Source organism: Ornithodoros turicata, unplaced genomic scaffold (assembly GCF_037126465.1).
Source record: "Ornithodoros turicata isolate Travis unplaced genomic scaffold, ASM3712646v1 ctg00000882.1, whole genome shotgun sequence".
Taxonomy (NCBI): Eukaryota; Metazoa; Arthropoda; class Arachnida; order Ixodida; family Argasidae; genus Ornithodoros; species Ornithodoros turicata.
This window is the reverse complement of record NW_026999409.1, coordinates 693,239-706,981: the sequence shown is the minus strand read 5'-3', so window position 1 is coordinate 706,981 and position 13,743 is coordinate 693,239. Positions and strand designations below refer to the sequence as shown.

Here is a 13,743-nt window from a genome sequence, read left to right as displayed (position 1 = left end):
TGCTACCAAGCAGTTTAATAAACCGCTTGCTGTTTATTCGACGACTCGCCGGCCCATTTCGCTTCGTGACAATATGAGCACGAATTGAAGTTACAGCATGTATTTTATCGAAGACGTAGCGGATAAAAAACAATAAATATAGATCATACGTGTGCTAAAATACATCAAAATAGTGACTAAAAAACCAGAAGGGTATATGGCAAGAGTGGACTCTACTTCCCCTAACGGATCTCAAAGGGGGAAACTGCCCAGCTTGGAATCTCAAGTGGTTCAATTGACCATTGTGGACACAAAATGGTACGTGTGAGGCTCCCACTGTAAGTTCTTGGAACCATTTGAGGCATGAGTGGTACCACTGATTTCACCAATGTGGAACCAGCCACCCCACTTGCGAATCCAGCTGGGACCATCAAGATTCAACTGGAACCAGTCCACATTCAACTGGAACCATTCTGGAACCAGTCCAGATTTTTGCCTGGGTGATGTAATACGGGACAAGGCGTACCTCCATGCACACAGTTAGGCGACAGTATTAAACGTCTGATCACTGACATGCATCATACGTTTGTCAGCTTACCTTTCATTCAAGCGTTCGTCCATGGCTCGAACATCTTCGAAATCCACGAAACGAAATCACCGTCTGCCCACATAGACGCCAGCTACACAACGGTTAAACGGGTCGGCGCCTCGGAGAAACGAACGCGGGCGAATCCACCGGTTAAATGAGCCTCAGCCAATCATAATCGAGAAAGGTCACTTTGGGGACCGGAGCCAATGAAAAGTAAATAGCCGGAATTTGGCGGGAAATGCCTGCGGCGACACTATTTTCGCGGCGACGAAACCCGCTTACTGTGCCTCCTCTGCTGGAAAACGCCCGACCCATTCGTGCATGTGCGCGTCGACTGTCTGCGTGCTTTTGCTCGCGTATTCTGTTCGCTCCGACCGTCATTTCCTCCTCGCGGACGCAAGCGAGTGGTTTCAATGATATAATGATTTAATTCGGGTTGTGACGAACTACAACTCCAGCTGACCACAGAAGAATGGAAAGAACAAGGACATGGCAGGAAATCCTTCGTGTGGAACTCTGCATTTTTTCTTCAGATTGCCCGTCGGTGAACGGTAAGACAAGTTTGATGCGTTCTACTCAAGGAAACAATGCAGGTCTATCGTGTGAAGTGCATTGTAAAGTCACTCGCTAATGTTGGGGGCGTTTCACTGTGTTGTGCTGTAATTCGTATAGTTTGAATGCCGGTAATCAGATAGTGTTCTGGTTGTACTAGTTGCCTGTCACGTCACAGTTATTGATTTGCTGTGACTTGCGAACGCTTGTGACAGGTACGCTTTGATGTTCAAACAGGAATCAGCATGGATTGCCTGTGCACGACGTCCTCAGCTAAATGACCTGGCACACTGAGCTCAATAATAGACTGTTGTGCGGCGACAACTTCACACTGGCTTGCCACTTGTGCCAGAGTTGGGTTGAAAAGAAGAGCTCGACGTGTGTTCCTGTGCTTGTTGCAACGAAACACCTCAGTGTTCCCGTTACTGTCGCCGGAAAGTTCACCTGTACTTATTGGTATGTGGACAATTTATGAAGGAAAATAAATTTGAGTCAAAAACTTTCATGGCTTTTCGTTCCTCAACCTTGATCAACACATTACAACGTTACTAGCAATCACACAAAGAAAACGCGTGAAAGGAGTTTTGGAGAGGAACGAGGAAACGATGAAAGGAGAAAAACCTAGAAAAGAGTTTTGAAACTCAATCGCATCCATTTCCTTCTTTTATGACGAACACACTTTGTGATTGCTGTTGCAACGCTTTCTGTTACGAAAACTATGGTTGTCGCAGTGAAAAATCCCGCAGGTTGTCACACCTTTCCATGTTGCTCCCACGACAACTGGCCACTAGGGGAGGATCTTACGGGCATGCCACGTCACAATGTCACGTAGGTGAATACACCCTATTCTCCTCAAAAACAATGCACACATTACTTCATTGGACGCCTATCATTGGGCGGCAGGTAAAAAGGGTGTGAATAACTAGGAGGCTAGAAGGCTATATCACATGCTATGAACCAATGCTCGAGGATTTCAGTATGCAGTTGCATCCCTAATGGTGCACATACATTTTATTAATTACTTCTAAGTACCTGCCTTGGACCACGCAGAATGACTTTGACGAGGGTAGAGCCACTGTCTAAGTGGACCGGCAGGCTCTTGCACACAGAGAAATTTATAAATCAGGTGGAAATAATGTTACGGGAGTAGCAATAAGCTCTGCAGAGCCTGTCGTTTACAAAATGTTCACGAAGTGGCATGCCAATTCACTTGTTGTCTTCTTCTCTAGAGAGGGAAGAAAGGCTGAAAAAATCTCAGGTCTCCAACCCAGGCGAAAATTTGAGCTGGGAAGCCAACTGGTACCAGCTCGTTCCCAGTTCGCACCAACTGGTGGTCAACTGGAACCAACTGGTACCAAACTGGTGGCAACTGGAAAGTAAACTGGCACCAGTTCAAGCTGGGCTGGTGGCGACTGGGCACTTTGTGGTACCAGTTCACGCTGGACTGGTTGCAACTGGGAAGTGAACAGGTACCAGTTCAAGCTGGGCTGGCGGTAACTGGAAAGTGAACTGGTACCAGTTCAAGCTGGGCTGGTGGCAAGTGGGCAATTTGTGCAACCAGTTCAAGCTGGGATGGTGGCAACTGGAAAGTGAAATGGTACCAGTTCAAGCTGGACTGGTAGCAACTGGAAGCTGTCGTGTGAAGACGACGACGTTGACTTAACGCAGAGCAGTCTGCGCGTGTGGTGTGGTTTTGGGGCAATAAAGGATTCAACGTGTTCTCTCTCTCGGAGACGGTCGCTTTCTTCTGCGCTCTCATCCTGGCGGACACACCTCGACCACGACATGGTGGCAGCGATGGGATAGCTGGTCAAGGCGACGCGTGTCCGTCTTCGCCGCTGTACGATCGAGCGACGCTGCAATGACGTCCCAATGACTCACAGAAGCTGCCTGCGCATCGACAACCGGCCCTCTGGCACCGCCTTTCAACCCGTTCGCGGTGGAACCTCCTGGGAAGTTTGACTTTAGGCGGCCAGAGGGGTGGAGGCGATGGGTCACACGATGGGAACGCTACCGAGTGATATCCGGACTCCAAAAGCAGGACGCTTCAACTCAGATCAACACGTTTCTCTACGCGATGGGTAGCGGAGCAGAGGACGTGCTCATTTCGTTGCGTCTGACCGAGGAAGCGGCCAACGATTACGTGCAACTGAAGGCGGCCTTCGACAAGTACTTCGTCCCGAGCAAGAACGTCATATACGAGCGCGCGCGCTTCAACCTTCGATCCCAGATGGAACACGAAACTGTGGAAGAGTTCGTGAAGGAGCTTCACCGTCTGGCAGAGTTCTGCGATTTCGGTCCATTGAAGGACGAATTGATCCGAGACAGAATTGCTGTCGGCCTACGAGACCGGGCGTTGAGCGAACGCCTGCAACTCGACGCAAGTCTCACCTTGGAGAAAGCCGTGAGCATGGCCCGGAACTCCGAAACCGTCAAGGGACAACAGAGTCTCATTCGCGGAAATGGCACAACCTCGGAAACCGTCGTGGAGGCTTTGACTTCGGCGAAATCTGGAGCGACAAAGGGGAGCCGGTCCCGCACTGAGCCACGTACTGGGTACCCTGAAGTACAATCTGCACCTTGCAAGTGGTGCGGTTCACGCCAGTTTCATCAAAGGACTGACTGTCCGGCTCAAGGGAAAACTTGTAATCTCTGCAAGAAATTAGGGCACTTCGCCTCGGTATGCAAGTCAGCATTCCCGTCACACAAGTCCGGAACTCGTCGGCGACAGCAAGGCAAAGCACGACGAGCGGTTGAAGAGGTTTTCCTTGGTGACATCCGAAACCCATCGTCTTCTGATGCATGGTACATCATAGCCAAAGTTGATGGTAAACCTGTGAATTTCAAGGTCGACACTGGCGCGGATGTTACGGCTGTGCCGCCCACTGCGCTTTCTAGTCAAGCCCGCAACTCTCTTACTCAGCCTCTCAAATCACTCTACGGTCCTGGAAGGGCGAAGATAAATACCCTTGGGCAAGTAGAAGCTCAAGTCGACTGGAATGGGAAGACGACGACCCAGGAGATCTTTGTCGTTCAGGGTCTCCAGCATGCTTTGTTGGGCCGCCCTGCCATAAAAGCATTGGATGTGCTTCCACAGCTACTCTCGGTTAACCACGATGTCGGACTGAACGCAGTCCCATCGGAGTTTCAGTGCCTATTCGGGTCTCTGGGGCGAATGAAGGCTACGTACAGCATCCGACTAAAGCAAGATGCAAGACCACACGCCGTCACTTATCCACGGCGGGTCGCACTGCCACTGTTACCGGGCGTTCAAGCCGAGTTGCACCGGATGGAAGAGCTTGGCGTCATCAAGAATGTTGAACACGCTACGGAATGGTGTGCGCCAATGGTCGTCGTCAGAAAGAAGAACGGAAGCCTGCGCATTTGCGTAGATTACGGCGAACTAAACGCACAGGTTGTCCGCGAGCGCATCTTTATGCCGACAGTTGAAGAGAATCTCAACAAGGTCACCCAGGCAAAAGTTTTCAGCAAGCTCGACTGCAACGCTGGCTACTGGCAAGCGCCTCTCTCCCCAGAAAGCTGCGAACTGACGACGTTTATAACGCCACTGGGAAGATACCAGTTTTTGCGTCTTCCATTTGGAATTGCTACTGCCCCTGAGTTTTTCCAACGCGAGATGCTCCGGATCCTGCAAGGACTCGAAGGCACAGTGTGCCACATGGACGACGTTCTGATATTCGGGCGGAACGAAGACGAGCACGATAAGCGACTGCACGCTGTGCTACGTACGCTAAAGGATGCCGGCGTGACTCTCAACGAGGAAAAGTGTCAATTCAGAAGATCCAGAATCCACTTCCTTGGGCACATACTTGACGCTAACGGTATCTCTGCAGACCCGGACAAGACCGAAGCCATTCGGAAGATGCCAGCACCGCAGTCGGTTAGCGAGCTGCGCTCATTTTTCGGCATGCTCAACCACCTTGCAAAGTTTCTTCCTCACATGGCCGAAAAGACGAAAGCCCTCCGCGATCTTCTGGCGTCAGATGCTGCGTGGTACTGGGGCCCTCAGCAACAGGAAGCTTTCGAGAAGATAAAAGAAGAGCTAGCGAGCACCCCTGTTCTCACGTACTACTCCCCATTGCGGCCACATACGCTGTCAGTAGACGCGTCGTCGTATGGTCTCGGAGCGGTGCTCCTACAGGACGAGTCGGATGGCGAACGTCATCCAGTTGCGTACGCTTCCAGAGCACTGACTACGACTGAGCAGCGTTACGCGCAAGTGGAAAAAGAGGCCTTGGCGGTAACGTGGGCGTGTGAGAAATTTCGTATGTTCGTGCTGGGCCTCCCTTTTCAAGTACAAACGGACCACAAGCCTCTGGTACCGATCCTGACTTCTAAGAGGCTAGATGACCTCACTCCTCGTCTGCAAAGACTGCGAATGCGCACCTTGGAGTACGACTTCTCAGTCACATATGTACCCGGCAAGGAGTTGTACACTGCCGACGTGCTTTCCAGAAATCCGGTTCCCGACGTCAACGGCAATAATGACATGTTGGAGTCGGCTCTCAAGGACTTCGAGGTCCTCACCGTAGACCTGCTGCCGGCATCACGCAACATGCTATCGCGCATCAGAAACGCTTTGCGGGTAGATCAAACATTGTGCCGAGTAATGGAGTACTGCGAAACACAATGGCCTCCTGCCAACACCCTCCCAGCCGATCTGCGTAGGTACGCCAGCCTCTCCGGGGAGCTCTCTATCGTCAGAGGTCTGCTCCTACGTGGGTCTCGTCTGGTCGTGCCCCCAGTTCTTCGCAATGAAATCCTGGAAAGGTTGCACACAGGACACCAGGGGATTACGAGGTGCCGTGCGAGAGCTCGGGAGTCAGCGTGGTGGCCAGGAATCAGTCTGGAACTACAGGACTACATACGCCGATGCCCGACCTGCCAGGAGCATCGAATCCCGGGGGTGGAACCACTAATGCAGTCGACGCTACCGCAACGGCATTGGGAGACGATAGGCATGGACTTGTTCTACGCCAATGGACGAAGCTACTTGGTAGTCGTCGACTATTTTTCGAAGTTTTTTGAGCTGAGCAGACTCAAGACCACAACGAGCGCAAACGTAATTGCGAAGATTCGGCCTATGTTCGCACGGTTTGGCGTGCCTGACGTTGTTCGGTCGGACAACGGCCCTCAATTCGCATCAGGAGAATTTCAGCGGTTTCTGTCGACGCAAGGAATCAAGCACGTCACGTCGAGCCCACATTTTCCGCAAAGCAATGGACAGGCCGAACGCACGGTCCAGACGGCGAAGGCCCTTTTGAAAAAGGAACTGGACGTCAACAGCGCCCTCCTAGCACACCGGACGACACCCGGAAGCTGTGGGTACGCGCCGGCCGAACTCCTGATGGGAAGACGACTCCAATCGAACGTCCCTGTGAACCCGAAATCCCTCATCCCTTCGTGGCCATATCTCCACACATACCGAAGACGGTATCGGAAACAACAGGTCGCAAGGGCAACTGTGTATAACTCGCGACACCGGGTGGCGGAGCGTCCAGAGCTGCGGAGCGGTACAAGGGTCCGCATCCTGGCGGGCGCCGGAGCACATGGGACGATTCTTCGACAAGCAGGAACCCCGAGGTCGTATGTTGTGGGAATGGAGGGTGGCCCCACAAGGCGAACCACGAGACACCTACAGGAGTCGTTTTCAACCGCAGCCGGGCAGAAACAGCCGACGACAGTCGGCAAACCTCCAACAGCGCCAACACAACAGGACCAAGGCGTGGTCAAGACACGGGCTGGCCGAGTGGTTAAGAAGCCAGACAGATACGGCTATTGTACATAGTGAAAGAATCAGACTTTCAGACTGAAAGGGGAAGGTGTCGTGTGAAGACGACGACGTTGACTTAACGCAGAGCAGTCTGCGCGTGTGGTGTGGTTTTGGGGCAATAAAGGATTCAACGTGTTCTCTCTCTCGGAGACGGTCGCTTTCTTCTGCGCTCTCATCCTGGCGGACACACCTCGACCACGACAGAAGCCAGGTGGTGCCAGTTCGAACTGGACCAGTTTACATATTTGGGGGGAAGTTTCGGTTTCAGTGCCAGGACAGGTTAATATGAAGATTGCAAGACGAAGTTATAAAAACGATCAGAAAGTAACTTTATTAGTAGAAATAATCATATTTAAATTTTTGGTAAAGTTCGTTAGTGTTAACGAAAGTTATTTTGGAACTCTTATATTTGTATTTTGTGCGTTCCTGCTCCCGCGTTGAATAATGCGTTTACTGTGCAACGGTCGCTTGCTTAGCAGCGTGCTTGTACAGCGATTTTTGCCCGTTATGTTCTTAGCGTAATGTGTGACATAGGCGTTGGTTTTGTAATCTAAAGGATTTGTCTGCAAGTTACGGCAGTGCGACAGTACAATGAGCGCCAGCGGCCGTGCGGGTGGCTGTTATAGGATTACAGCTCGACTACAACTGTGGAGACCGCTTTATATCGTGAGTACTATATGCTTAAGTGCTTCTCCCTTGTGCACCATTTAGAAATATTACTTCCACTAGAACCTCTTCCCTTTGTTCCGCGTCACATTCGTGGCACCTCCAAGTGCATGCCGTTTTACGAGTAACATCCGGTTTATGTTAACGTTACCAGCAACTTTTTTCATTCATGTTTTTGTTTTTGCTTTTTTTTGTTCATTCTCGTGTTTTAGATCCTTCACACCACGGATGTTGTCGAACTAGCGTAGTGCGCCAGAGTAGTTCTCATTGCCCCAGAAAGCCGGCGAATGTCTTGTTGAAAGGTCGAACTACTGCACAACGGAAATGTTGAGAGATTCGCGTACTTTCTGGGGCCACGACTGCTCAAATTGAGTGAATGTCCAGGCACACACTACAATTACATGTTGCAATTGAATGCATATTCACTTGTGCCTTTTCAACTTTCCAGAAACCTTAAGCTGTTGGGGCTCAAAGGAAAATATCGACCCATCGTGTGCTATTAAGAACATCTCAAGTACTTTGTTAAATGATTCAAGATGTCCACAAGGCAGTCAAGCAAGGGACCAATCAACCATGAAGTATTATCTATTCCATGTAACTCTGTAGTTCATATACTGCTATAATTTAATTACGTTATAGTTACGCTACATGTACATTAGAATATGTGTAATGTTTGACTACAAATAAAATACAATTTTGCATTGCAGGAAGGAGTTGCCTCAGGACCGAAGCCGCCAATATTTCGAACAGAGACTGTTCTTCTTCTGGGCACCGTCCTCATCATTGGCATGGTATTTAAAGGGTTAGGTGTGACGTGTTTAAAGGTTCATGCGAATTGTGGGTCAACAGCCCGTAGGGAAGAAAGGTTCCGTACGGAGTTGCATTGCAGTTGTTTGGATCTGCCGTTGCTGGGAACAGCAATCCTGCAAAGGGGCACCGGTTACATACAAGCTAACCTTTGTCCCAACAGGCCGCTCTAAGTGAAGGCACTTCAACCGGTGCCAGCTCAACAATGAGGTTTGCAACCTGGTCAACTGGTAACTGATCAACCTGATCAACTGATCAACCTGATCAGCTGGTACAGGTTGGCCCAACTGGTTTCTAACCGGTCCCAGTTTCAACTGGGACCGGTTGCAACTGGGACTGGGTGAACTGTGTTATCGAACAGGGACCAGTTGTCCCAACTGGTACCAGTTGATCTGGGACCGGTTGAACTGGTCCCTGTTCGATTACACAGTTCAGCTGGTACCAGTTCAAAAAATTTTCACATGGGAAGAACGTCAAGAAGGCTGGCCAGAAAAGGCTACTCAAACAGATAAATACGCAAGCAGAATCTTCATCTGATGATAATGACATGCTGATACCAAAAATGCTCCTAAAAAAGAACAAGAGAAAGTCATGAGACTTGAAAAAAAAATATATGCAAGCAGCTGGAGAGGCGGCTTCTAGATGAGCAGGATTACTGGAGGCACTTTCAGAACGCGCTGGTCATGAAAATTGGTATGTATACGTGGCTGTCATTATGATACTGGGTCAACATTAGGCTGCTTTGTGTTCAGTTCCTCACATATTGAAAAGGCTGTGCCTAGAGGTCCGTCGGACGGACCCGGTTCTTTATGCAGCGGAGTTCGTCGGATGGTCCGTGGTGTGAGGAACTGGACTCTGTTTCCTAACCTAACCAACCTGACCTAGAGCTGCACGAAGCTAACTTGCACTAACCTGACTAGAATAAACTAACCTAGCAGTAACCTAACCTAAAATAACTACAGACGTGCAGACGTGGACAGATGGAGAGAGGACAGCAGGAAGGAGTGGGGGACAGGGGGGTTAGTGTGCGTCCTGGGCCGACTTCAGGGGGAACTGTGCCAACATTCGTCTGGAAAGTCTTCGGAAAACCCAGGGAAAACCTCAGACAGCACAGCCGGTGACAGGATTCGAACCCGTGTCACCTCCCGGTCTCAGCGTGGAAAAACACGACGTACTGTTGAAAGCGAAGTGCCCCGACGGACTCCAATGTATAAACAATTCGTTCCGTCGGACCGACGGACCCCATTCTTTATGCAGCGGGGTCCGCGCTTTATGTCCGCGCTTAGAATGGTATGCACAGAGATAACTGCAGAGGGTACGGGAAACTCTTCCAAACTGCTTCAAACGCAAGGGAAATTAAACAGTATTATCTCGGCTTGTCTTTCAAGAAGTCTGCGTTTCATGTGGCCGGCCTCCTTTCCTACTGCGTGAGTCAGGTGGCTGCTTCTGATTGCGCGCGCCGCGTGTACTCATCGTACCATGAAGATAAGAAAGCAGCTTGAACTGAAATCCGTGCGTGTAAGCGCACTGAGGTGTAAGAAAAGTTTAAAAAATATACAAAAAGAAACATGAACTGCACAGACATTGGCGTTGCGTCTTGCGCTCGGTAGCTTTTACGCTGTGCTCCTCGCTCTTTTTACTCCAAAATCAGTTCACAGTGCACAGCAGGTATACTTACCTGTGTTACTGAAGCATTAGTTTCACAGCGTAATTTTGATGGCCAGTCGGCAGCTACTGAACTTTTGCTGTTAAGTATGAAGAGAAGATATCGAGAGTGGATGTTCGGAAACCACGCTCGGCAATGTTCAGGCATGAGAAGAAAGCGGAGCTGCTCTAACGTTCCACACAATGTGACCATCCAAATCAAAGCAGTGGCGGTACACCAGAGCGGTAGACCGTGGGAGGATGGTAGCGAAACATCAAGCGATGAGGATGCTGCTCCGTCGGCATGCGGAAGTCAGGACACAGACACGGTGCGCATTTAGTACTGTGTAAATGTGTATCGAAAGTACGAGTGACGGATTCGGTGCGTTTGTAAACAGTATTTCGACAGTCTGTGTCCGAGATACTGCTCGCGACACGGTTGTCTCAAATCTCCAGCCTGTGGCTGCATGAGCTGTGCTCTAACGGCGATGTTGCACACGAAGGAACTATACCAATACAGCCTCCTAGGGGAAGCCGCTATCCCTCTCTCTCACTCTCTTGCTATCAGACGACACCCGGGTTTTCGAGGGTTACTTCTCCCGACAGGTGGCGACTGCGAGCGGCCTCCCTTCGGAGTCGGTATTGGTATAGTTCCTTCGAGCGCAACACCGCCGATAGTGGACCGCTCCGGGACAGGCTGGAGATTTCAGACAACCGTGTCGCGAGCAGTACTCTCGTATTCCTACATTATCCTTCTGTCCACTAAGCTGTATCTGTCAGCTAGTAGCTTACGGGCTAGTAGCTTAGTGCCGTTATCATCACCCAAAGAACGTAACACTAGCAGACGAATGCAAGGTAATATCTGCGGAACAAATTATAACTGAACGTTGTTGGAGAAACGCAAGGACAGGACACTCCCACAAAAGTCATCGCAATACCTCGAATTCTGTTCATTTTGTAGCGGGAATTCCAGCGGTCTCGCCACATTATTCGAATTTTTTTAATATCTGAATTTCCCGAATACGAACAGAGATCGAATATCAACAATATTCAGAAAATATTCGAAATTTCAAATGCTCGCACAACTTTACTATCTTTCGTTTCGCACTTTGTTAAGTAAAGAACACACATGAGGTAAATTAACTTACTGAACTTTCTATCAGTTTATTCTGCTCCACCATAACTGTAGATGTAATATATGGGTTAAAATGGCATCACAATAAAAATCCCCCTCTTAGATGGGACAAGAGAAAGTGTTCCCCACATGACACATTATCAAAAGTTTCCACATCTAGGAATAAAACAGAGTTCTTCCATCTCGGTTGTAACAGATCAGATGCCATGGGTACCAAAAATCGCTCTCTGTGATGATTACACTCTTAGCAGCTGGCTTCAAAAGAAACCCACTGAAGCGTGCATGGTCCTCTGCCCTGTACATAACATCACAAGGGAAGCACCATTTCTCTAGGTAGTGAACGATCTTAGTCAGTGTTATCTTTACAAAGCTGAATGTGCTTCCACTGTGACCTTTAGTCACCACAATGTCTCCGATTCTCAAAGTAACATTATAGAAAATTACAGACAGGTAACTAGTAGCCGTGTTGCCAGCATCAGGGTTAACGACATTGGCAGAAACAAACAGGTCATCTAGGTACACTAGTACCCCTTGTGTGTGTGTCTGGACGTTACAGGGACTTATTGGTTACCATCAGCATGCCATAAAAGATAGGAGGTGTTCAGCTGCATGTACTCAGCTACTGAGAATGGAACATTGGTATAGTTGAACAGCTTCTTTCCTTTTGGAACAGCGTTTTTTCCCTCAAAACGCATGGTCCAATGGTGCCTTGCAGGATCATGCTGGCGTACCTGCTCGACGAGGTGCACTAGTATGTCCATTTTAGGTGTGAAACTTTCACGTCCATAACATTCAATATAGAGCTCACGATGCTCTGCCACAAGGTCTCCTAAGGTGGAGATATCTTCGGAACTCAAGATGGAGGACAACGCAGGCTGTGTAATTTTAGATAGAAGTGCAAGGCACGTTAAATTAGGGTGTCCCTCTGCATGCAGGTACGCCTCAATTATCAGCGGCAAGTGTAGTACCAAAATCAGAGAGGCACTTGCAGAAGAAACAAGAGCTAAGTCCGATTCAAACAGTCTGGGATGTCACTCATATTCACAGACTGTGCGAAAGAAAATTTCAGTATCGAGTTGTTCAGCTGTTTCCTTGACAGCCATTTCTGCTCATGGACTGCAGCATTCAGGAACAGTTTCACTTCTTTTGGGATTATGCCTTCCAGGAGAATGTGCATCGGATCGTAGAAGACATCATGAATGAGAGAAAAATGCGTGAACGAGGAAAGCACGGAGCTACCTTTCATGCCATGCTGGATAGAGAGCGCGACCTTTCCTGCAACAGTGGGTGCAGAGTCAATCTGCTTAGCCTGCTCTTTTACTTGTTCATCATTCCTTAGCAAGCAGTCATCGTGGTGAGAGCAGTTGGGAAACTGTGCAGACTGCTCGCAGCATGTACGGCATGGCATCCTAACGTTTGGACTAAAATATTCTTTAAATCCCGCCATGGAACGGGCAGCCAATGAATCCCCTGCAAATCCTTGCAGGCCACCCTTGAAATGCTCTGCCTTACTAACACACATGAAGGTGATGTCTTCATCACTAAGCTCATTGACAGTACGAAGAAAGTCTCGCAGCAACTCTGTCTTCGCCTGCATGCTTTTTATGTCCTTAGACTGACCTACACCTTTGATCGATCTGAGGGTGGAATGTTGATGAAAGAGACATAAAACATAAGCAGCTTGCCCCTCCTTCCCCTCTTCATACCGGGAGCATTTGCAAGCTCAATTTCGTCTGCATATAGCAGAATTTTTATGACGCTCGCCAAGTTCTCCTGAAATAGAGGATGTGACCTATATCGAAGGTCATCGGGAAAGTCCCTCAAAATTCCGTGGGTGTCTTCTGACACCGACCACTGCAGTTCCGACAATTCCGACCTCTGCAGACGTTACAAATATTAATATGATTTTGAGGACAATGTCCCCTATGCATTAAGTATCAATGTCCTCATCATTTGGTGCTTGCTGTGCCTCCCCATGAGCACTACCTATTTGCAACAGGAGTTCCATACAGATTTAGCACACTTCTCTAAAGTAACACACAACTTACTTACTAGTCAGTTCTGCTGGCACCCTCTGTAATTGCGTGTTCATCAATAGCGCAGGATGAGGTGGCACCTCCTTTGAAGTAGAGCAATCGTGCACGTGAGAAGGTTGACCTATGGTTGCTGAAGGTAGGTCGATGCCTCCTGCCAAGACTTAACACAGAGTTTAGATATCAGGACCGGGAACTGTATGCGAACTTGGGGAATTATCACCGGTGACACTTACTGCTTGGTGGTCGTGATGTGATGACATTTTCAGCATAGTAGCACATGAAAGCTTAACAGGAAAATATTTGATAATTAATGTGGAAAAGAGGACTAATTCAGATGGCACCCAGTGATGGAACAGCTTCTCGGCATATGGGTGCAGTTGCTGGCACGAGAATAGCACGTTCTATCGCACATTTGCTGCAGAATCCTCATTTGCAATAAAGACTTCTAGCAAGCGGAGGAACCCCTCAAGTTGGGCGTGCATGACCTCAAGTCCACAATGACGCTCTAAAGCTCAATACTAAGCTACTTCATCCTGCAACG

At 49.0% G+C, this 13,743-nt stretch overlaps 1 protein-coding gene across 1 annotated transcript; it reads left to right on the top strand.

Annotated features, from left to right (window-relative positions):
* Window positions 1-3,197: 3,197 nt before the first annotated feature.
* On the top strand, window positions 3,198-6,929 carry LOC135375503 (uncharacterized protein K02A2.6-like). Its single transcript, XM_064608193.1, has one exon. The coding sequence runs from the start codon at window positions 3,198-3,200 to the stop codon at window positions 6,927-6,929; it is 3,732 nt and encodes a 1,243-aa protein (XP_064464263.1).
* Window positions 6,930-13,743: the final 6,814 nt, after the last annotated feature.

What these genes read in the sequence shown, in the direction of transcription:
- LOC135375503 (XM_064608193.1), top strand. Translation starts at nt 3,198, where the DNA reads ATGGGTAGCGGAGCAGAGGACGTGCTCATTTCGTTGCGTCTGACCGAG.